The sequence below is a fragment of the Capra hircus genome, chromosome 5 (genome assembly GCF_001704415.2).
Source record: "Capra hircus breed San Clemente chromosome 5, ASM170441v1, whole genome shotgun sequence".
NCBI classification, from domain to species: Eukaryota; Metazoa; Chordata; class Mammalia; order Artiodactyla; family Bovidae; genus Capra; species Capra hircus.
In genome coordinates this window covers 81,788,801-81,811,646 of record NC_030812.1, presented here as the reverse complement: position 1 = coordinate 81,811,646, position 22,846 = coordinate 81,788,801, and the positions used below count along the sequence as shown (strand labels likewise).

Here is a 22,846-nt window from a genome sequence, read left to right as displayed (position 1 = left end):
AAAATGTACAGATCCTTCCAGGACAACTAACCCACTTCTGGTAGCTAGTCTACATTAAATTAGGGTGAAGACTTAGTAAACTGTAGCCAGAACTTTAACAGATCCTCAAAAACTCCAGGCTGCAATTTTCAAATATGGAATAAATGCTATAATTAAAGTATCATAAAACTACTTTCCAAACTTAAAAAAATGCTAAGAATCCATAGCTATAGTAATGAGATTTTATCTACTATCCCATACTAAACGACTGGTCACAAAATAGCAGTTTACTCCTTTAACCTCATGGACATAGGTATTAGACTAGGTTAGTTTTTAAATGTATGTATTATTGATCTTCCCTGGTGGTATAGTGGTTAAGGATTCTTCTGCCAATGCAGGGGACATGGCGGGTTCAATCCCTGGTCTGGGAAGATTCCACATGCCGTGGGGCAACTAAACCCATGCACCACAATCACCAAAGCCCAAGAACGGCAATGAAGAGCAACCCCTACTCACTGCAACTAGAGAAAGCCCACACACGGCAACTAAGAGCCCACACAGCCAAAATTAAAAATAAGTACATACATATATAAACATATTTACATATATTATTCCTAGCCTTTTGGAAACAAAAACATCAAGATAGTCACTTACATAAAATGCTAAAAATAGTAATTAACTTTTAAGTTAATAAAAATAAAAAGTCTCTTACTATGATAAATCTGTATACATAGAATCAAATGTCCAATTCAATTAAAAGTTAAAAAAGAGTTGGAATTCAATCTTAACTTTGCCTACTCTGAAGCCCTTCTTAAATTAAGGTAAAATTAAATCAAGGTCAATGTTAAATGAGAAAATATATATTAAAGAAGTTATGCCAACCTCAAAGCACTCCACATTTGTTAGGTATTATCATTAAACTATTTAATGGGCATGCACACGTGTAATGAATATGTTAAATAGTGTCAGTGTGAGATTTCTTACCAGGCTTATCATTATCTTAAATGAAATAAAATTAGATCAACAGCATTTCAGAATATTCACACCATGATCTGGAACAAAAAGTTAAGACATCAAGCCAATAAGCACAGGTAGGTGCTTGTTGCTTGCCTCCCACTAGGCCCTCACCTGTAAAATCTCAATGATCTTCAGCTTGGTGTCCATGACGGTGACGTCCTCGTGATCAGTGGGGCTCCCCTGCTTGCTGGGGTGCAGGCTGGGCTGAATGTCAGGCACACTCATGGGGAAGATAGAGCCTCTGCTGAGCACCATCTGGGTCATCATCTCTCCCACCCCATGGATGGTTCTCATGACATTGTTCCCTGGCACAAGAAAAGCCCACAAGTCAACACACACGCGACCTCAGGAGACAGCTGTTACATCCACTGGCCGCAACCAGACTGAAAATGTGGCAGGAAGAGCACTAAGGATGAGAAAGAAGAGCATCAGCCCTGCTCCGGATCCTTTCTTGCAGATCAAGTTAAAATAGTGCAGACACATTTCAGAATAGCAGATTTTAGAAATACAAGTTTACTTTTCTCAGAAAATGTTTTCAAATGACACATGGCAGGTGAGTTGTTGCTGGCTCTAACAATATCCAAACCAGGTCCTTCTGGAACATAGGAAGTCCTACCATCCATCACACCAAGAGGCACTAACTCTTACAGTCACGAGGAAGAAAGGTGTTCAATCTCTACCATAAAGAACATTGCAAGTAAGGATACAAAGACTACAGGAAAACACTTATATGGTGACTACTGTCCTAATCCTACCTTCAAGCCTAGGACTTTTTAGCTTGGCTTTCATAATGCTTGTGAAAAAAGCTTGGGAGGAGGATTTTTACAGCTTCATTTTAAGGAAACTCTTTTCTAGAGAAGAAGCACGTTTTACCCATTTCTTCATCAATTTGAATTTAAAATCATAATTCAAAATCCACAGAAAGCAATTGTGTTTGAGATAATTACATAGACAAATTACTAATCATCATTTTCAGTGAGGCATCCTGCCTCTCCTGCATCTTGAGTTTGGCTCCTCATTTAATTTGTCCTCCAATAAAACTGTCCATAGGCTTCACTTGTGGCTCAGCGGGAAAGAATCTGCCTGTTAACGCAGGAGATGTAGGCTCAGTCCCTCGGTTGGGAAGATCCCCTGGAGAAGGGAATGGCAACTCAATCCAGTCTTCTTGCCTGGAGAATCCCATGGACAAGAGGAGCCTGGCAGGCTGCAGTCCATGGAGTCACAGAAGAGTCAGACACGACTGAATGACTGAGCGCGAAGCATGCACGGAACTGCCCACACACTCATTCCTCACGCTGACCACAAGCAGCTGTACCAAAGGGTCCTCCTGTCACTGCTATGATTTACCCTCTCCTCTGCTATTTCTCACTTCTAAATCCCTACAACAAGAAATGAGAATTTGAAAGAACTCTCTGCTTTCTTTTCTGAACAGTGGTCTTTGCTTCGTGGGTGTTCATGGAGCTTTGCCTCAAGCAAAGACCTAAGAAACTGGCAAAGAATTTTCCTTTCCCCAAGTGTCTCAGGGTATAAACCAAGAGAAAGGGAAATGGAAATAAGATGGGAAGAGATTAAACCCTCAGCTCCAAGCAAAGACCATAAACTGTGGGAATACCTACAGGATTGAAAGCCAAACAAATAAAGAAAAGGAAAATATTTAAAGGATGACTCAAGAGTATCTTCATGGTCCTGTGCACAGACCACAATTACCATCAAGCCAGTGGTAACTGATATTATTTGTACACTGTGAAAGGTTAAATGCCTTTTAAAATTCATTATCTTATCCACAGATTAAATCAGTATACATAAAAGAGGGTGGTACTGAAGTAATACACTTTTGAGAATGCAATGAAGGAATATTGTTTTCTAGAGTGGCATCTTCCAGGCAGAAATTAATTAGGATTTTCATTCTGAGAGTCTAGGACCTTTTATTACACTGCAGCTAGCGTCAACCCAAAAACGGGGATAAGAAAAAATATATGAAAGATAATTTTCAAGTTTGGACAAGCTTGAGACAAAGGATTTGAGACAGTCTCATTTTCTATCAGAAAAACCTCAAGGCAGAACGCTTCATTGTCTGTGGTTCCCAAATAATCCTAACAACTAAGCATTCCTATATCTCCCCACCAACTGCAGGCATGCGATCTGGTTGCTGGCAACAGTTTTGGATCATCAATGTTCAACCAGTACATTTATCCGAGGCTCGATTCCAGTATGTATATGCAGTAGCCTCCAAATGATGCTTGCTTACCACCAACACAGAACAGGCTCTGCTGTTATTCTTACCCTTGATTCACACAAAAATCCCAGGCACCCACATTGTCTGCACCTTATTTAGAATTTCAAGGAAAATAACCATTTAATCCAAATGACTGTTACACACAAAACATTCACCCAGACAATTCTTACCGTCCCCCCCAAATATAGATCTTGTCATCAAGCAATTAAAATCTAGTAGCCAGTTCTGTCATAATAGATAACACATGTTGTCAATGAAATGGGAGGGCTCATCCCAGGGGCAATACATCATTAGATGCCTGTGGCACTTGGTGGCCACAAAACTCTCCTAACCTCTCTGTGTATGGCCAATGCTGAGTTTGCAAATTAAAAGATGCTATGTCTTCCAGAGTTTTTGGGTGGTGATGAGAAGTGCTTCAATTATGAACTACTACAGCTTGAAAAACGTAAATCAAACACCACAAAAATCACAGACAAGCAAGGCATCATTTCTTCCGCAGAAAATTTTTTTAATTCTAGGACTGTTGAGATAACTCAGAAGTGACTGAAAGTGAAAATCACCCAGTCATGTCCAACTCTCTGATTCTGGTATTTACAGATCTCCTTTCCAGGAGATCTTCCCAACCCAGGGATCGAACCCAGGTCTCCAACATTGCCAGTGGATTCTTTCCCATCTGAGCCACCAGAGATACCCAAGAATACTGGAGTGGGTAGCCTATCCCTTGTCCAGGGGATCCTCCCAACCCAGGAATCGAACTGGGGTCTCCTGCATTAAAGGTGGATTCTTTACCAGCTGAGCTACCAGAGAAGCCAGTGGTGATTAGTCTTCAACAATGCAAAAGAAGAAATCTTAGGATGTCTCTTCTCAACCATGATTAGTTAATACTACTGAAAAGTTTTCAGTGAAAAGGCTACTATACTATAATATAAATCTTCTGAATAAATTCAAGTTTTCGATGTCCTTTATATTAACCCAGAAGCTAGAATTTGGATTTATGTACACAGTGTATTGAGATGGTTTGAAAAAGGGAGTCACATTTGTTACGTAAAACTACAAAGGAAGGAATTTCTTAGAAACAAAAGCAGACAGACTTTACAGGTTCTTTCATTATGATTGTATAGGTATTTTAGGGCTTCCCAGGCGGTGCTAGTGGTAAAGAACTTGCCTGCCAGAGAATGCAGGAGACATAGAGATGCAGGTCTGATCCCTGGCTGGGGAAGAGCTCCTGGAGGAGGGCATGCCAATCCTCTCCAGCATTTTTGCCTGGAGAATCCTATGGACAGAGGAGCCTGGCAGGCTACAATGCATAGGGTTGCACAGAGTCGGACACGACTGAAGCAACTTAGCATGCATGCTAATCCTAATCCCCTCAAGAGAAAACCCCCCAAGGCGAGACAAGTACAGTAAATGCATACTAGAAATGGCGACTGGAAATGGGTTAAGAGTTCTTTGCTTTGCTTCTTTGATGGTTTTCATGAGTCAAGTTTCCATTACCAATTCCAACATAATTGAATTTTTCCTTATTCCAAAGTCATTTTATTACTGGCCACACTATGGGATTCAACAATCTTTAACACTTTTGTGGATTTACAGAGAGTGCAAGGGATTTAGTAGAATCTTACTTGATTGACTGAAATTTACTGTAGTCCTCTGGTGTTTTATTTAAAGTCATTCTTTACCTGCTATCTCTTTCTGTTAGAAATACTTTTCTCTGGGGACTTCCCTGGTGGTCCAGTGGTTAAGAATCCACCTTGCAATACAGGCGATGCAGGTTCAGTCCCTACTTGGGGAACTAAGATCTCACATGCTGTGGAACAACTAAGCTCCAGTGTCACAACTACTGAGCCCACAGGCTATAACTAGAGTCCACGCACCTCAACAAAAGATCCCATGTGACGCAAGGAAGATTCCACACGCCACAACTAAGACTTGCCATAGTCAAATGAACAAATAAATATTTTTTTAAAAGAAATACTTCTCACCTATGAACACATAAGAATAAAATTGATCATCTGGGTTTTCTAGAAATCTTCTAAGCATTTAAAAGAGAAATAGATATATCTGATAAGAGTTTTGTGAATAACTGCTCACAGCAATTTTCTTGTTTTGTGCCTACCAAAGGCAACTCTCAATGCTTTAGAGTAATGGAAGCCAAAAAATGGATAACACCAAAACCATTCTTATTTCCCTGAAACATATTTTTATAGTTGGACTTGGAAAAATATATCTGCTATTTTCATAATTCATTTGAAACAGAATGATGTTAAACCATAAAGACATGTTTCAGGACATCTTCCTACTTCCCCTCCCTGCTTAGCAGCTCCTTATAAACCTCCTCTTGCTGGAAACGCCTACACTCTCTAGAACTAGAGCAGTTTTCTATTTTGACCATTCCCTGGAGCAGTGCTTCCTCCCAGTGGTTAGGGTCTGGGTTCTAAAAGGACTTTTCTGTACGCACACACACACAAAGAAAGCATTAACACAAGATCAAAACCTTAGTTAAGATAATGGTATAATCAGAGTAACAGGGAACATAGTATCAATCTAAATCAAAAAAAGATTAAGATTTAGCATCCCAACAGACAAGTAAGTAACCACTCCCAGTTAAGCACTCCCAGTTACTGGCACTTCCAGTTCAAAGTCAGATAAGAATAAGAGCTACATATACAGTCCACATAGGTTTTTTTTTTTAATTGCTCATGATAGTTTTAAAATTTATTTTATTGAAGTATCCCTTCCTTATCCCCTCTTCTCCTTGGCAATCACAAGTCTGTTCTCTATGTGAGTCTATTTTCTTGTAGATGATTGTAGATATTGTGTCACATTGTAGACTCCATATATAAGTGATATCATGTGGTGTTTGCCTTTCTCTTTCTGACTTCCTTCACTTAGTATGATAATCTCTAGGTCCATCCGTGTTGATGCAAATGGCACTGTTGTTGTTGTTCAGTCACTCAGCCATGTCTGACTCTGCAATCCCATGGACTTCCTGACGCAAATGGCATTCTTTCACTATTTTTATGGCTGAGTAGTATTCCTTTGTGTATACGCATCCTATATACCACATCTGCTTTACCCATTCCTCTGTCAATCACATGGGGTTTTAATCCATGTGCTGGAACAGGAGAGAACTTGGTATTCCTCCGCCTGGAGGTCCCCAGATGGTCACTTGGCTCTCTCCCTCAAAATCCTTTCTGATTTCTGGTGCAATGTCACCTCTTCAGACCTCTTCTGATCACCCTCTTAAAGAAGAATTGCCATCACTCTGGATCCAGCTTTATGTTTCAGTCAAGGCATTATCACTGTCTCACATCATATTTTATATTTGTGTATGTGGTTATTTCCCATCCCTCCCCCCAAAAAAGAACATAAGCTCCATGAAGACAGAGGTTCTGCCTGGTTTACTACTCTATCTCCGGCACCAGGTACAGTGTCTGACATGCTACAGTCATTCAATCAATGCTTAGTAGATTACTGCACAAATAAAAGAAGTTGGATGAACAAATGAACTATTAAAAATGCTATGAACTGCAGCCCACCAGACTCCTGAGTCCATGGGATTTCCAAGGCAAGAATATGGAGTGGATTGCCATTCCCTGCTCCAGGGGTTCTTCTCAAACCAGGGACTGAACCCCACATCTCCCTTGCCTCCTGCATTGCAAGTGGATTCTTTACCAATGAGCGGCCAGGGAAGCCCAATTGTTATAAGGCTTATATTAAAAAATAGGTATTATTAAACTAAAGGGTAAGTTTCATCAAGGTGAGTGGGGTTTTTTTTTTTTGCCTTCTTTTACACTTTCTTAATTTTCTAAATTTTTTCAAAAAGCATATATAATTTCACATTACTTAAAAACATATTTGTTAAAAAGTATAATAGATAAGAATGAAATAAGGCAAAATCATGGAAACTGACTTTATCAAGGGCATATCACATTGCATGTATTAATACTGTGCTAGGCCACACACACCATTCACAGCAGGGTAGGGAGGTGGGGAACCCATCCCATTTTATACAGCAGCAAGTGGCAAGGTCACAGATTCAGGCTACTTAACATCAATGTGCATCTTTTCTCCGTACCATGTTGCTACACTAAAGGCTATCACCTTCCAAGTGTACAAAGATTTTATACTAGGACTCAGAAAACCTACCAAATGTAGAAAGAAAATATCTTAATTAAAACTGTGTAGTGAAAATGTGGGATGACTATTAATCATATTATGAATCTGCTCACATTATTCTCAAGTGATCTTATCCAACTGCTGCTGCTGCTGCTGCTGCTGAGTCGCTTCAGTCGTGTCCGACTCTGTGTGACCCCATAGACGGCAGCCCACCAGGCTCCCCCGTCCCTGGGATTCTCCAGGCAAGAACACTGGAGTGGGTTGCCATTTCCTTCTCCGATGCATGAAAGGGAAAAGTGAAAGTGAAGTCGCTCAGTTGTGTTTGACCCTCAGTGACCCCATGGACTGCAGCCCACCAGGCTCCTCAGTCCAACTAGGTAATATTAAATAATTGTCCACACACTACTTGTGGCATTTTGCTTACATTACACAATTTAATTCTAAGGGCAGTCTCTGCTCAGAAAGTATTTATTAAGCAGTCAGTGTTCACCTGGCTTTACATTAGGGACATGAGATGTAGAAGGACATAAAGTGAAGTGAAAGTGAAGTCGCTCAGTCGTGTCCGACTCTTTGCGACCCATGGACTGTAGCCCACCAGGCTCCTCCGTCCATGGGATTCTCCAGGCAAGAGTACTGGAGTGGGTTGCCAAGGACATAAGAGAAATAGAAACCTTGTTGCTGTTGTTTAGTGGCTAAGTCATGTCTGACTCTGAGACCCTATGTACTGTAGTCTGCCAGGCTCTTCTCTCTGTCCATGGGATTCCCCAGGCAAGAATACTGGAGTGGGTTGCCATTTCCTTCTCCAGGAGATCTTTCCAGCTCAGGGATCAAATCTACATCTCTTGCATTGGCAGGTAAGTTCTTTACCACTTGGCCACCAGAGATGCCCAGAAAATTTTAGTACAGCTAAGAAAACAGAAAACATGCCCCTCATCCCAAATTTAAGAACAGATAGTAATAACAGCATGGACAGTATACAAAATTGCTTAGGACATTTTTTTTTTCCATTGGGAAAATTATCTTAGGGTAAGGAGACTAAAAGGCAGCTTCACTAAAGAAATACAATTTTGAACTAGGCTTTGAATGGGGTGAAGGATTTAAATTAGTGTAAATCTTTCACAAACCATTTCACCACCTAATGTTCAGCATCTTAATCCTAATTTAAAAGTTTCTAATTCCTTGTGAGAATAAAATTATATAATATGTGCCCCAAAAGTCATGAAAAATATCACATAATTATGAGGTATTATTTCAAAATGAAAAGCGGAGGATTCGTGCATGCTTTCACTAAACTTCTGAAAAACAGCTCTTCTCTGTTGCGTTATGTTCTACGACAGCAGTCACCACCTTACTAATGAGTGTGTGATCCACCACATAATCATAGCTCATAATCACTAACACACCCGTGGGGTTGACACAAAGTATCACCTCTAAAAGAAGGAGTCTTGCAGAGGAGTGGCTTGTAAAGAATACTCAATGGACAGAGGATATGATATGACACCTAATCTTTTTCATTCTGAATAAACACCCAGTGAACACAGTATGTTGATAAGCCATTGACAGATTCCAACTTTCCAGTTAGAAATAGAGCAAAGCAAAACCTACTGAAAACATGTTACTAAGGTATAGTAATGTTATTATCCATCTTTTTTTTTAATATAAAGTAGACTGCTTAGAAGAAAATTATTTCCCATCCCACACCCTAAAGAAGACTTACACAAAGGATGAACTGAAAAAGCAATTCATACAAAACAGTGGTTGAGTTCTACGTCTTATTTTGAATTTCATCACTGTCAAATACTGACAAAGCCATTTCAGTATTCCAAACCTCAAGGTTTCATTTTAACTTGCCAAACTGATCTTTAATTCTTAACAGCTAGTAATGCAAGCAATAAGTGGATTTACTATTTTTGTAATTGAGATGTAAATTAAATACAGTCTGTATTAAATACAGGCTGTAGCAGTTTGGACAAGGGAGGACCCATATAAACCACAAAGCATCCAGATAGTCAGACATTTCTATTATCCAGAAAGCTCTTTTGTGCCCTTTCCCAGTTAATCCCTTCCACATTTCCCCTCACTACCACCACAAAAAAAACAACCACTCCTCTGATTTATCACACTCTAGAGCTATACACTGAATAATGTACAGTTTCATAGGTATGATTTTAGAAGCTGATTTTAGCCAGAATACTATTAAATCCATCACTGTTAAAGTACCAAAGGGCCTCTAGTTCCTTGCTGCTCTGTTGTTGCCTCCACCAGATAAGTATTTTTGTCAGTGACAGGTGAAGTCAGAAAGAGCACGCTTTTTTAAAAGTATTTATTTATTTACGGCTGTTTTAGGGCTCCGTTGCTGGGCACAGGCTTTCCCTAGCTGCAGCGAATGGGGGCTCCTCTCGAATTGTGCTGCGGAGCTTCGCACTGCGCTGGCTTCTCTTGTTGCGGAGCGCAGGCTCAGTAACTGTGGTGCACCAGCTTAGCTGCTCCACAGCATGTGGGGTATTCAGAGACCAGGGATCGGACTCGTGTCCTCTGCATTGGCAGGTGGATTCTCCACTACTGAGCCACCAGGGAATCCCAGAAAGAGCAAATGCAAAGATAATATGAAACAAGGAAAGATAACTAATATAGTAAATGACTGCATCAAATCCCAAAACTCCATGAACAGGTTGAAAACTAAGCGGTTAAAAGCAATAAAACCAAGAACTGCTTCTTTGAAAGGCTAAACAAAATAGCCAAAACCTCTAGCCAGGCTCACCAAGAAGAAAGGAGAGACAATTCAAATAAACAAAATAAGAAATGAAAAAGGAGAAATTTCAACTGATATCCCAGAAACACACAGAACCATAGAAGAATATTATGAACTGTTTATTATGTGCCAACAAATCTGACAACTTAGAAGAAATGGACAACTTTCTAGAAACATACAGCACACCAAAACTGAATCAAGAAGAAATAGATGATTTGAATAGACCAATCACTAGAAGTGAAATAGAATCTGTAATAAATTGAAGGAAAAAAAAAAAAAAACTTCCTACAAACAAAAGTCCAGGACCAGATGGCTTCACAAATGAATTCTACCAAACATAAAAAGAAGAACTTATACTGATCCTTCTCAAACTCTTCCAGAAGACTGAAGAGGCAGGAATACTCCCAAAGACATTCTGTGAAGGCACCATTACCCTGATACCAAAATGAGACAGGGACAACACCAAAAAAGAAAATTACAGGCCAATATCTTTGATAAGTATAGATGCAACAATTCTCGACAAAATAGTTGCAAACTGAATGCAAAGCACATAGAAAAGATCATACATCATGACCAAGTGGTTCTGTTAGTCACTCAGTCATGTCTAACTCTTTGGGACCCCATAGACAATAGCTCACCAGGCTGCTGTGTCCATGGAATTCTTCAGGCAAGAATACTAGAGTGGGCTGCCATTCCCTTCTCCAGAGGATCTTCCTGACCCAGAGATCAAACCCAGGTCTCCTGCACTGCAGGAAGATCCTTTACTAACTAAGCCACCACAGAAGCCCCTTGACCAAGTGGACTTCATCCCAAATTCACAAGAATGGTTCAACATTCACAAATCCATCAATATAATATACCACATTGAGAGAAAAGAAAACTACTGGGTTAAATCCAACAAGATAAACTGAAAATATAAAATTCCCTGCCATTTAGATACAAATAAAACCAACTCAAGTATATGATGGGGAAAATGTGGTGTAAGCAGAGTACAAACTAGAACTCGAGTTTCATTCAAGTAGAAATCAATAGTAGGGTTTCCCCAGCGGCTCAGCAGGTACAGAATCTGCCTGCAAGGCAGGAGACACCAGAGATGCAGATTCAGTCCGTGGATGGGGAAAATCCCCTGCAGACGGAAATAGTCACCCATTCCAGTATTCTTGCCTGAAAAATCCCATGGATGGAGGAAAAGGTCGCAAAGAGTTGGACAAAACTAAACAACAGAGCACGCAGCAAAGCACACGCAGAAATCAGTGCTAGGTCATCATTACCCGAAACACTCATTTTCACCTAGACGGTATTACAGAAGTCAAGTGTTCAGAATAAATGAGAAAATAACTGTTCTTGCCAAGCAGTGATCAAAAATATCTGAATCATAAAGGAACTGTTAAAGGAACTGCAGGTGATGACACAGTGAGGCGGAGACACACGGGGGACAGGCTGGCCATTTTCAAACAGAAAAAACTGATGTGTGGGAGTGAAGCTAGATTTCAGCGTGGCTCCAGGGAGCAAAAGTAGAGCTGCGTTTTGGAAGTGGGAGGGAGGTATCTTTAGGAGAACCTAACAAAGGAGACCTGATATTTAGAGCTGCCTTTTGCAGCAGTAAAATCTTGGTCATTCAAGTGTCCCAAGAGATCCTAGAGGACCATTTCCAATGGGTATTACAAAGATCTACAGGCCATACAATGTGTAGGTGATTTCTTCAGTCCCTTTCTGCACTAACGTTCTATCATCTCTATGTTCCAATAAGGTCCTTCATTGTAAGTCATTGGTGGATGCTCTTGACCAAAGATTGAGGCTCAAAGAGAACTTAAGATGGAGGAAATAACTGAGTAGAGAGGAGGTGAGGACAACCTGGTCCTCTTTAGTCATTCTCATCACTTGGGAGGTCATGTAAGTATTGATTTTGCCTGATTAACTGAATTTGGTCATGTCAGTAGCTCTTTCTGGCTTCCAGGAATCATTCATATTGCTCCTAGGAAACTTCAGAGACTTCAGTCACTTTAGAGCTTAAAGAATGAGAATAAACTCCACACTAAACTGAAAGGTGCTTCATCCATTGTGGGGCAGATACCTTTGCAAAACCAAAACCTCAAAAACTACAGACAGTTCTTTTGTTTCCAACACACCCCAGAGAAACACAGATAAACTTAGAATCAGTCTTCTGTTTCTACTGAGTTAAATAACTTACAAAGTATAACAAAAAATATTTTTATATATCATGACTTTATGTGAGCAACCCCTGACTCAGAGAACTATAAGGAAGTTATACAGTTGCTTCATGACTTAGTATAGTATGGAAATTAGGCATGCATCATACCCATTAAATCCTTCTGAAATTTATTAACCCACACAGTTAATAAGGGAATATTTCAACCATATTATTCTGTTAAGAAGGTGTACTAAACCTAAATGTCCATTGACAGAGGAATGGATAGAGAAGATGTGTACACATATACAACAGAATGGTACTCAGCCGTAAAAATAGAATGAAACAACGCCATTTGCAGCAATGTGGACAGGCATAGAGATTATCACACTAAGTGGCTATGTCAGAAAGAGAGCAACGAATACCATATGGCATCGCTTATATGTGGAATCTAAAATATGACACAAATGAACTGATTTACAAAACAGGAACAGACTGGCAGACAGGAAAACAAACTTAGTTATCAAAGAGGAAACGGGGAAGGAGGGATAAATGAGAAGCTGGGATTAGCAGATACAAATACTATATATAAAGTAGAAAAGCAACAAGGACCAACTATATAACACAGGGAACCATACTCAATATTTGGTAATAAGCCATAATAGAAAAGAATACAAAAAAGAATGTGTGTGTGTATATATGTATGTTCAGTTCAGTTCAATTCAGTCGCTCAGTTGTGTCCGACTCTTTGCAACCCCATGAATCACAGCACACCAGGCCTCCCTGTCCATCACCATCTCCTGGAGTTCACTCAAACTCATGTCCATTGAGTCGGTGATGCCATCCAGCCATCTCATCCTCTGTCGTCCCCTTCTCATCCTGCCCACAATCCCTCCCAGCATCAGGGACTTTTCCAATGCGTCAACTCTTCGCATGAGGTGGCCAAAACATTGGAGTTTCAGCTTCAGCATCAGTCCTTCCAATGAACACCCAGGACTGGTCTCCTTTAGGATGGACTGGTTGGATCTCCTTGCAGTCCATGGGACTCTCAAGAATCTTCTGTAACACCACAGTTCAAAAGCATCAATTCTTTAGCACTCAGCTTTCTTCACATTCCAACTCTCACATCCATATGTGACCACTGGAAAAACCATTGCCTTGACTAGACGGACATTTGCTGGCAAAGTAATATTTCTGCTTTTCAATATGCTATCTAGGTTGGTCATAACTTTCCTTCCAAGGAGTAAGCGTCTTTTAATTTCATGGCTGCAATCACCATCTGCAGTGATTTTGGAGCCCCCCAAAATAATATCTGACACTGTTTCCACTGTTTCTCCATCTATTTCCCATGAAGTGATGGGATCACATGCCATGATCTTCGTTTTCTGAATGTTGAGCTTTAAGCCAACTTTTTCACTCTCCTCTTTCACTTTCCTCAAGAGGCTTTTTAGCTCCTCTTCACTTTCTGCCATAAGGGTGGAAGTGAAGTGAAGTCACTCAGTCATGTCCGACTCTTTGCGACCCCATGGACTGTAGCCTACCAGGCTCCTCTGTCCATGGGATTTTCCAAGCAAGAGTACTGGAATGGATTGCCATTTCCTTCTCCAAGGGATCTTCCCAACCCAGGGATTGAACCCAGGTCTCCCGCATTGTAGACAGACGCTTTACCGTCTGAGCCACCAGGGAAGTCTACCATAAGGGTAGTGTCATCTGCATATCTGAGGTTATTGATATTTCTCCCGGCAATCTTGATTCCAGCTTGTGCTTAACCAGCCCAGCGTTTCTCATGATGTACTCTGCATAGAAGTTAAATAAGCAGGGTGACAATATACAGCCTTGACATACTCCTTTTCCTATTTGGAACCAGTCTGTTGTTCCATGTCCAGTTCTAACTGTTGCTTCCTGGCCTGCATACAGATTTCTCAAGAGGCAGGTCAGGTGCTCTGGTATTCCCATCTCTTTCAGAATTTTCCATGGTTTATTGTGATCCACACAGTCAAAGGCTTTGGCATAGTCAATAAAGCAGAAATAGATGTTTTTCTGGAACTCTCTTGCTTTTTCCATGATCCAGCAGATGTTGGCAATTTGATCTCTGTTTCCTCTGCCTTTTCTAAAACCAGCTTGAACATCTGAAAGTTCACGGTTCACATACTGCTGAAGCCTGGCTTGGAGAATTTTGAGCATTACTTTACTAGCATGTGAGATGAGTGCAATTGTGCAGTAGTTTGAGCATCCTTTGGCATTGCCTTTCTTCGGGAATGGAATGAAAACTGATCTTTTCCAGTCCTGTGGCCACTGCTGAGTTTTCCAAATTTGCTGGCATATTGAGTGCAGCACTTTCACAGCATCATCTTTCAGGATTTGAAACAGCTCATATATATATAACTTAATTGTTTTGCTGTGCACCAGAAACTAACAAAACAGTATGAATCAACTATACTCTCAATTTAAAAAAGAGATGAGGGGCGTCCCTGGTGGCTCAGTCGTAAAGAATCCACCTGCCAGTGCAGGAGACATGGATTCCATCCTTGATCCAGGAAGATCCCACACTGCAGAGCAACTAAGCCTGTGCACCACAACTACTGAGCCTGTGCTTTAGAGCCCAGAAGTCAAAACTACTCAGCCCACGTGCCCCAACTACTGAAGCCCACTCACCCTAGAGCCAGTGCTGTGCAACAAGAGAAGCTCCCACAATAAGAAGACGATGCATCGCAACTAGAGAGTAGCCCCCACTGCCTATAGCTAGAAAAAAGCCCACACAACAACAAAGACCCAACACAACAAAAATTAAATAAATAAACAAAATTGTAAAAAAAAAAAAAAAAAAGGTCAGCAACATTAAAATAAAGAAAAAAAGAGATGGTGCATGAGAGATCCCTGAAAAGGCATAACATAAGTAATCGCTAAAATTGTAAGAAACAAAATATCAGGAAGCATTTTAACATCAACTGGCATTTGTCTTGGTATCTCCCATTCATTGGCAATTTGGACAGCCAAATTAAAAGTTCATGAGTAATAAAAGAAAAAATTATACATCTGAAATGTTATGGTCTCAAAAATATTTTTATCATTCAAATATACAAAACATATAATTTACATACATTCCTCAAATGCATGTCACTCAATGGATAATCTGAAAGCCAAGCATGCATAAAAAAGCATGTTAGGCATGGTCCAAGTCAACTCTAGAACCAGAAACAGAATCTATTTTCAAAATTTTTCTCCCCACTTTAGTTCCCTCAGCCAATAAATTTCAATCTTTATTATTGAATTATCTAGGTAGTGATTGTAAAAGTCATGGAGTCTTTTGTAAGTCTACTAGAAAAAACAGACATTAAAAAAAAATTTTGACATTAACAAAAAGGCAAAAGCATACATTTGGAACATTAGGGTCTCAATATTTTTGTCCTTCAAATGCATGCATATCTATATAAAGCATGTCACATACATTCATCCTAGAGATAAGTGAGTTATAAAAGTATACATGAAATACAGTAATATTTGATCCTGGAGGATAAAGTTGTTTCATATTCCTGGGAATCAGCAAGAGACAGACCTAGAGACATCTAACTCAGATAAAGACCTGCGGGCATCAACTTAAGGTACTGTGTTGTTACTCTCTAGAGATTGAGAACGAGTAACTCAGAAGGATCCTTATGCAGGAATGTGGAGAAACAGCCAAAACCAGAGACAAAGAGACCAGCAGGGAGTGAAGAGAAACATCCAACTTCAAGATATTTAAGCTGGCAAAAGTTTTAAGACTTGTGACTGAAACTTTGTTTCTGAGACAAGTCCCGCAATGGTTCATGAAGGCGAGATATTTGGCTTAAAAATTTTTTTGGATCTGACCTGTGAAATCACCTTAAGTTACATCAAAACTCCTTAATAAACACCTACTGTTCCATACTAAACTTTCTCAGGAAACCGGGAAAAGGTAGAAAGCAGGATCCCTGCAGATGAAGAAGTCATCAGCACAGAAAGTAGTGGAGCAGCAGAAAGCACATTGGTGGCAAGGCTGTCAGGTTTGTGAAGAACTAAAGAAAAAGAGACAGAAACCTGAATTCAAAATTTGGCTCAGCAAGCTACAAGCCGTATGGTCTCAGGGTAAGTACTTAACCTCTGAAAGAGCCTATTTCCTGGGCAAAATGTGACCATAACATCTAACAAGCTGGATTATGACAAGGACTGCAGATAAAAATATGCAAGACCTATATGAGTGCTAGGTGTTAAATATAAATAGATACCCTGCTAAATGTGTGGCCTGGCCAATGGTGGAAACTCAGTGTGAAGGAGACATATTACATAATTATTCTTTGCCTATTGTGTGTGTGATTTTTTAAATTTCATTTTAAATTGGAGGATAATTACCATATTGTGTTGATTTCTGCCATAAATCAACATGAATCAGCCATAGATATACATATGCCCCCTCCCTCCTGAAACTCTCTCCCACCTTCCAACCCATCCCACTTTTTAAAGGGACATGATCTAGTGTAGATCATGTTTCTGAGAACCTCTATATATAGAGAACACTTACACCTTAAAACTTAAGGGGAGGAAACAAGTCCTCCCAGCCACCATTGGTAACTAAGAGAAAGCCTGACAGTTACAGGCATTTTTTCTAAAACTTATAAACGCTAAAGGAGGAAAAAAAAAAAAAAAAACATGTATAATAGTGTAAAAGACATTATACATTAAGTCAGAAAGGACTTAGCGGTGCAGTCAGCATAGCACAAAGCTGGTGGAAGAACCAGACTCATGAGATCAGAATGTCACAGAAAACTTCATATCTGAAGAAAAGGATTTCATACCAGACTTGCTGCCTAGAGTAGGTTTCTCTTGCCTGTGATTCTGGGGCATTTGAAAGCAGGTAGCATCTAGAAATTTCTTTCATGTCTAGAACTTTGCTGTGCATTTAAATGTTTTAATGTTGTTTTGGAGTCCCTACATCTCTATCTCCTGTAAGATATGAATCACTTTTATGGTTCCTCCTATTCTGCATTTCCTGTGAGAGCTTAATCTTGACCTAAAATTTTTCTAATCATGGTACTTTTCTAGAAAATATCTATGGTGGATGCTGTGATGGTCCTGCCCAGATTCACCTTCAGGAATGAAGGACTACTATCTCAGCTGCTGGCAGTGCCACCCGGGGGACAGCCCTCAAGGTCAGCCCTATGGGGACTGACTGATCTGAAGAGAGCTGCCTTCAAGCAAGCACCCATGCCATTTCAGAGTCCCCCACAGGGGCCTAAAAACTCAGCCCCCTCATCCAGTGAGAGACAACTCTGAAAGGACATCCAATTTCAGACAACCCTCAGGCTCCCCCTAAGACTGCATCATAATCCAGTTTCTTCCTCGGCCCAGTCCTGCTTCCATTCTACCATGCCCTTCCATTCTACTGGTGCTGTCCTAAGAGCTCCCCCTAATATACCTCTTGAGGGCTAATCTCTGCTCCCTGGGGAACATAACCTGTTCTGTCTCGAGGGAAGTTGCTGTCAGTAGAAGAATCTCAAGGCATGATGAGAACACACTCATCTGACACAGTGTGCACACACAAAGGACGAGATAGACATCACTACGGACAAAATAGCACGTGTGTCCTTGCTTCCTCTTCAAGGCTCCAGCTCCCTTTACCGGAAGCCTACAATGTGGATGGAGAGAAGGTTGTAGATAGAAGGGAGAAGCAGATGGGGAGCAGCCAGGTGTGAGGAAGGAGACCTGGAGAGGATGAGACAGATCTAAGGGCGAGGGACAGGCTTGAAGCTGAGATGAGGCAGGAGCAACTGAAAGAAGCATCTTAAGAGGAAGAATGGTGGTTGGATAAATTAAGTCCAGAAGTCCATGAAACAGATGCTCAAGTGATGTTGGGTAATCCGGCAAGTCAATCTGCCTGACACTTCTGAGCACTGTGAGCTCCACTGTGAACATCCGTCCTTTATACCGAACTGGAAGGAGCTCAGTCCGATGAAACATTAACAGAAGCTGAAGGGACACTGGAACGAGACCTAAAAAGAACCTTCACTACCTGCTCTTTGGTTATGGTCATGGAACTAAGCCTCATTTCTGTTCTGTCTCATCCTGCATCTCCACACAGACACCTCCTCGGAGTCCCACTTTGCACGCAGTCATACCTTCTTGCTAACTTACTTGCCTGCTTGTTCTGTTTTTTTGGCTGCACTACGCAGCATGTGAGATGGTAGTTCCCTGACCAAGGATCAACCCAGATCAAACCCAAGCTTCTGCAGAGGAAGTTCAGAATCTTAACCACTGGACCACTGGGGAAGTCCCCTTGTTTGCTTTTTTGGTGACACACTCCATACTTTAGGAGAACTAAAGCCCCCGGTTTCAAGGCACTGTAGCTGATGTCTTTACAAAGAGCAATCACAGCTCTTAACCAGGAGACATGCTTCACGGATATTTGCTAAAAGGAGTGTTTTGCAACACACATGAAGAAGAACAGCATTCAGTGAGGGAATGAGAATTACACACTAATCTTCGAAGAGCCCCGGTTTTGAACTGAAACAGACCGCAAAAATCACATTTGGACTAACCTCCTGATTTTATAAAGGAAGAAACTATTTTCTGGAAGATTTTTTTTGCTGCAAATATTTTCTTCCTTTCCCACCCATAGAACACTATTAAAAAATGTTTCTGCTCCACCTCCCATCTCAATTTCCCTTCTCCTTTTAAAAAGCAACGAGGCTGCCAGGAAAAGCATTTCAAGGTGGATCACGTGAAGTCCCAGCCAAGCCAAGGGGAAAAAAAAAAGGTTAAATTGAAGAAGCAGCTGGTCCTTTGCCACCAGATGGGAAGGTAGCATACTCTTACTCTCCGCCCCCAATCTCCTGGAGCAAGGAAACTGCTACTAGACACTTGTGTCTCCAAGGTCGCTCTCCCGCCCTCCCTCTTCCCTGCCCTGGGCTGGGCCCGCAGGGCTACACTGAGTCGCCCAGTGCGGCTGGGATCCTTTTAGAGAAAAAGGATCATTCCAGGCTGCTGTGGTTACCTGTATCCTATTTCCCTAAGACCAAAGGCACTTCTGCTCCAACCCTAAAAACCTCAAAGGAAAGGAAATCCTCAAAGAAAATGGAATTCTTCATTGATTTGGGGGGAGGGGGTGATTTACTCTTTTCAATATTATAACATATATGCCCCCTAAAAGAGATTATCTGCTTACTGACTGGGAACAGGCCCACATGTCAGGGTTTGATTATGGGAACTCCCAAGAATGTGGAGTTGTGAAAAAGCAAAATGATAGGAGATTAAAAAAAAGAAGAAGAAGAAACTGTTCAGCTCTCATTTGGTCTTTTGGTAGTTCTCTATCTGTTGTCTTTTCACACTATGGTGAGTTCAAGGACAGGAAGACAACTGTGAAAAGAAATGACAGCGGTGGCCTGGATACCCAAATGGGCCCAACGTTTACTCAGTGGTTAGACTTTATTGCTTCATTTTGGAGGTTTAAATTTGAATCCTAGTTCCATTCAAACAGCACACAGACAAATTAAAGGATACTAACAGGATAACCAAATAATAAATTAACCAAATAATAAATTAGACCTAAACCATTTCCAGACTGTGTGAAGTTCTATTTGAACAGATTATAGAATTTTCCGAGTTAACATGCTATGTCACTCTTAGAAGAATGTTGTAAGTAGGATTCACATTTGTCCCAACTACTTAAATGACTCTCGAGTAGAACAGTATATACCCAACCACCTGTAATAAGTGATCTTAATTAATCACATCAGTACCGGCAGAGCTCAGAGATGCTGCAGGTTCCATTCCAGACCTCCACCATAAATCATACAGTGCAATAAAAGTGAGTCACAGGAAATCTCTTTGGTTTCCTACTGCATGTAAAAGTTATGTTTCCACCATGGTTTAGTCCATTCAGTGAACAGCAGCACTATGTCTAAAAACACAACATACATAGCTTCATTTAAAAACACTTTATTGCTAAAAACTGCTGTCACCTGAGCCTTCAACAAGTTGTAATGTTTGCACTGGTGGAGAGTCTTGTCACAATGAGATGTTGATGGCTGCTGAGTGATCAGAATTGCTAAAAGTTGGGGTGGCTGTGGCAATTTCTTAAAATAAGACAACAAAGTTTGCTGCATCAATTGACTTCTTTTCATGAACAATTTCTCTGTAGTTGTTTGACAGCATTTTAACCACAGGAGAACTTCTTTCAAAGTTGGGTTCAGTCCTCTCACACCCTGCCACTACTTTACCAACTCAGTTCATGTAATATTCTAAATCTTCTGTTGTCATGTCAAAAATCTTCACAGCATCTTCACCAGAGGTGGATTCCATCTCAGGAAACCACTTTCTTTGCTCATAACAAACACCTCCTCGATTGTTCAAATTTTAACGTGAGATTATAGCAATTTGGTGACATCATCAGATGCCATTTCCATTTCCAGTTCTCTTGTTACTTATACCACATCTGCAGGGACTTTCTCCACTGAAGTTATGAACCCCTAAAAGTCATTTCTGAGGGCTGGAATCAACTTCTTCCAAACTCCTGTTTTTTGACCTCTTCTCATGAATCACAAATGTTCTTAATGAAATCTAGAATGAGAAGTTTTTCCAGAAGATTTTCATTTTACTTTGCCCAGATTCATCAGGACAATCACTATCTAAGGCAGCTATAGTCTTACAAAATTTATTTCTTAAATAATAAGACTTGAAAGTCAAAATTATTCCCTGATCCATGGGCTGCAGAATGGATGTTGTGTTAGCAGCATGAAAACAACATTAATCTGGTTGTACATCCTAATCACAGCTCTTGTGTGACCAGGTGCACTGTCAATGAGCAGTAATATTCTGGAAGAAATCTTTTTTTTATTCTGAACAGCAATGGGCTTAAAATATTCAGTAAACCACGGTGTAAACAGATGTGCTATCATGCAGGCCTTTTTACTGCATTTATAGAGTACAAGCAAAGTAGACACCGTAAAATTCGGAAGGATTCTAGGATTTTCAGAATGGTAAGAAAGCACTGGTTTCAACTTAAAGTCACTAGCTGCATTAGCCCCCAACAAGAGAGTTAGTCTGTCCTTTGAAGCTCTGAAGACAGGCAATGACTTCTCCTCCTAGCTATGAAAGTCAAAGATAACATCTCCCAACAGATGGCTGTTTTACCTACATTGAAAATCTGTTGTTCAGTGTAGCCACTTTGATGAGTTATCTGAGCTAGATCTTCTGGATAACTTGCTGCAGCTTCTACAATAGCATTTGCTGCTTCATCTTGTACTCTATGTTATACAGACAGCCTCTTCCCTTAAACCTCATTATGAACCAGAGTTGTCTAGCTTTAAACTTTTCTTCTGCACCTTCCTCATCTCTCTCAGCCTCCATAGAACTGGAGAGAGTTAGGGCTTTGCTCTGGATTAGGATTTGGCTTAAAGGAATATTATGGCTGGTCGGATCTTCTAACCAGACCATTATACAACTTTCTCCATATCAGCAATAAGGCTTACCATTCAGGTGTTCACTGAAGTTAACACTTTTAATTTCCTTCAAGAACCTTCCCTTTACATTCACAACTTGAATAACTGGTGCAAGAGGTCTAGTTTTCAGTCTGTCTTGGCTTTTCAACATGACTTCCTCGCTGAGTGCAATCATTTCTAGCTTTTGATTTAAAGTGAGAGATGCGCAATTCTTACATTCACTTGAACACATAAAGGCCACTTAATGGTTAATTTGGCCTAATTTCAATATATATGTGTCTCAAGGGAAAAGGAGGGCCCAAGGAGGGGAAGAGAGATGGGGAATGGCAAGTTGGTGGAGCAGTCAGAACACACAACATTTATTGATTAAGTTGGCCAGCTTACATGGGTACAGCTAGTAGTGGCTCAAAACAACTACAAGAGAGCATCAAAGATCACAGATCATCACAACAAAAATACTAATAATTTTAAAAGTTTGAAGTATTGGGAGAACTATCAAAATGTGGCACAGAGACTCAGTGACCACTGCTGTGGGGCAAATGGCTCCAGCAGACTTGCTGGACCGGGTTTCCACAAACCTTCGCTTTATAAAGAAATGCACTACCTGTAAAGCTCAGAAAAGCTAAGTGCACTAAAAGCAGGCATGCCTGTGGCAGTACCAATCTTCGGATTGTATATCCTTCAGCAAGCAGAAAGAGAGATGAATAACTTTTTAAACGAACTGTACTTTCACCAGCATATTGAAAATACCCAGTTTATCAGCCTGTCTAAGGGTTTGCTTTCAACTTATGGACATGGCAAAGAAGAGCACTGTTTGACATAATCCTTCGACCCAAAAGATCAATTACACCGAATGGTGCCTGTGCATTTTAAATCACTGAGAGTAAATGATAGGTATTAGGCAAAGCAAATTGAATGAACAACATAGCCTGCTGGGAGGGAATACATTTGTTTGAAAACAATACTTCTTTTCCTAAGTGAGTACATAACGGCTAAAAGGTTGCTAGTTGATGGTTCTGAAGATGAGAGTCTTCTCCCTCACCACAGGAAAGGGCAGGGAAGTGCCAGCCCCCTCTGTCTCCCTGTGAGTATGCCTCCAATTTTCTGAATGGACCACCTCTAGGGCACCAAAATGCGGAGCA

The 22,846-nt window shown here is 40.6% G+C and overlaps 1 protein-coding gene across 2 annotated transcripts in view; it reads right to left on the bottom strand.

The window, feature by feature from the left end:
* ITPR2 (inositol 1,4,5-trisphosphate receptor type 2) overlaps positions 1 to 22,846 on the bottom strand; it is a 596,562-nt gene that overhangs the window by 363,976 nt on the left and 209,740 nt on the right. For both annotated transcript variants that reach the window (XR_001918100.1, XM_005680737.3), the window contains exon 22: positions 1,108 to 1,301. Coding sequence is in view for 1 of the 2 variants with exons in the window: in XM_005680737.3 (XP_005680794.2) it covers positions 1,108 to 1,301 (194 nt within the window). In the remaining variant the exon portion in view is untranslated. The remainder of the gene's footprint in view (positions 1 to 1,107; positions 1,302 to 22,846) is intronic.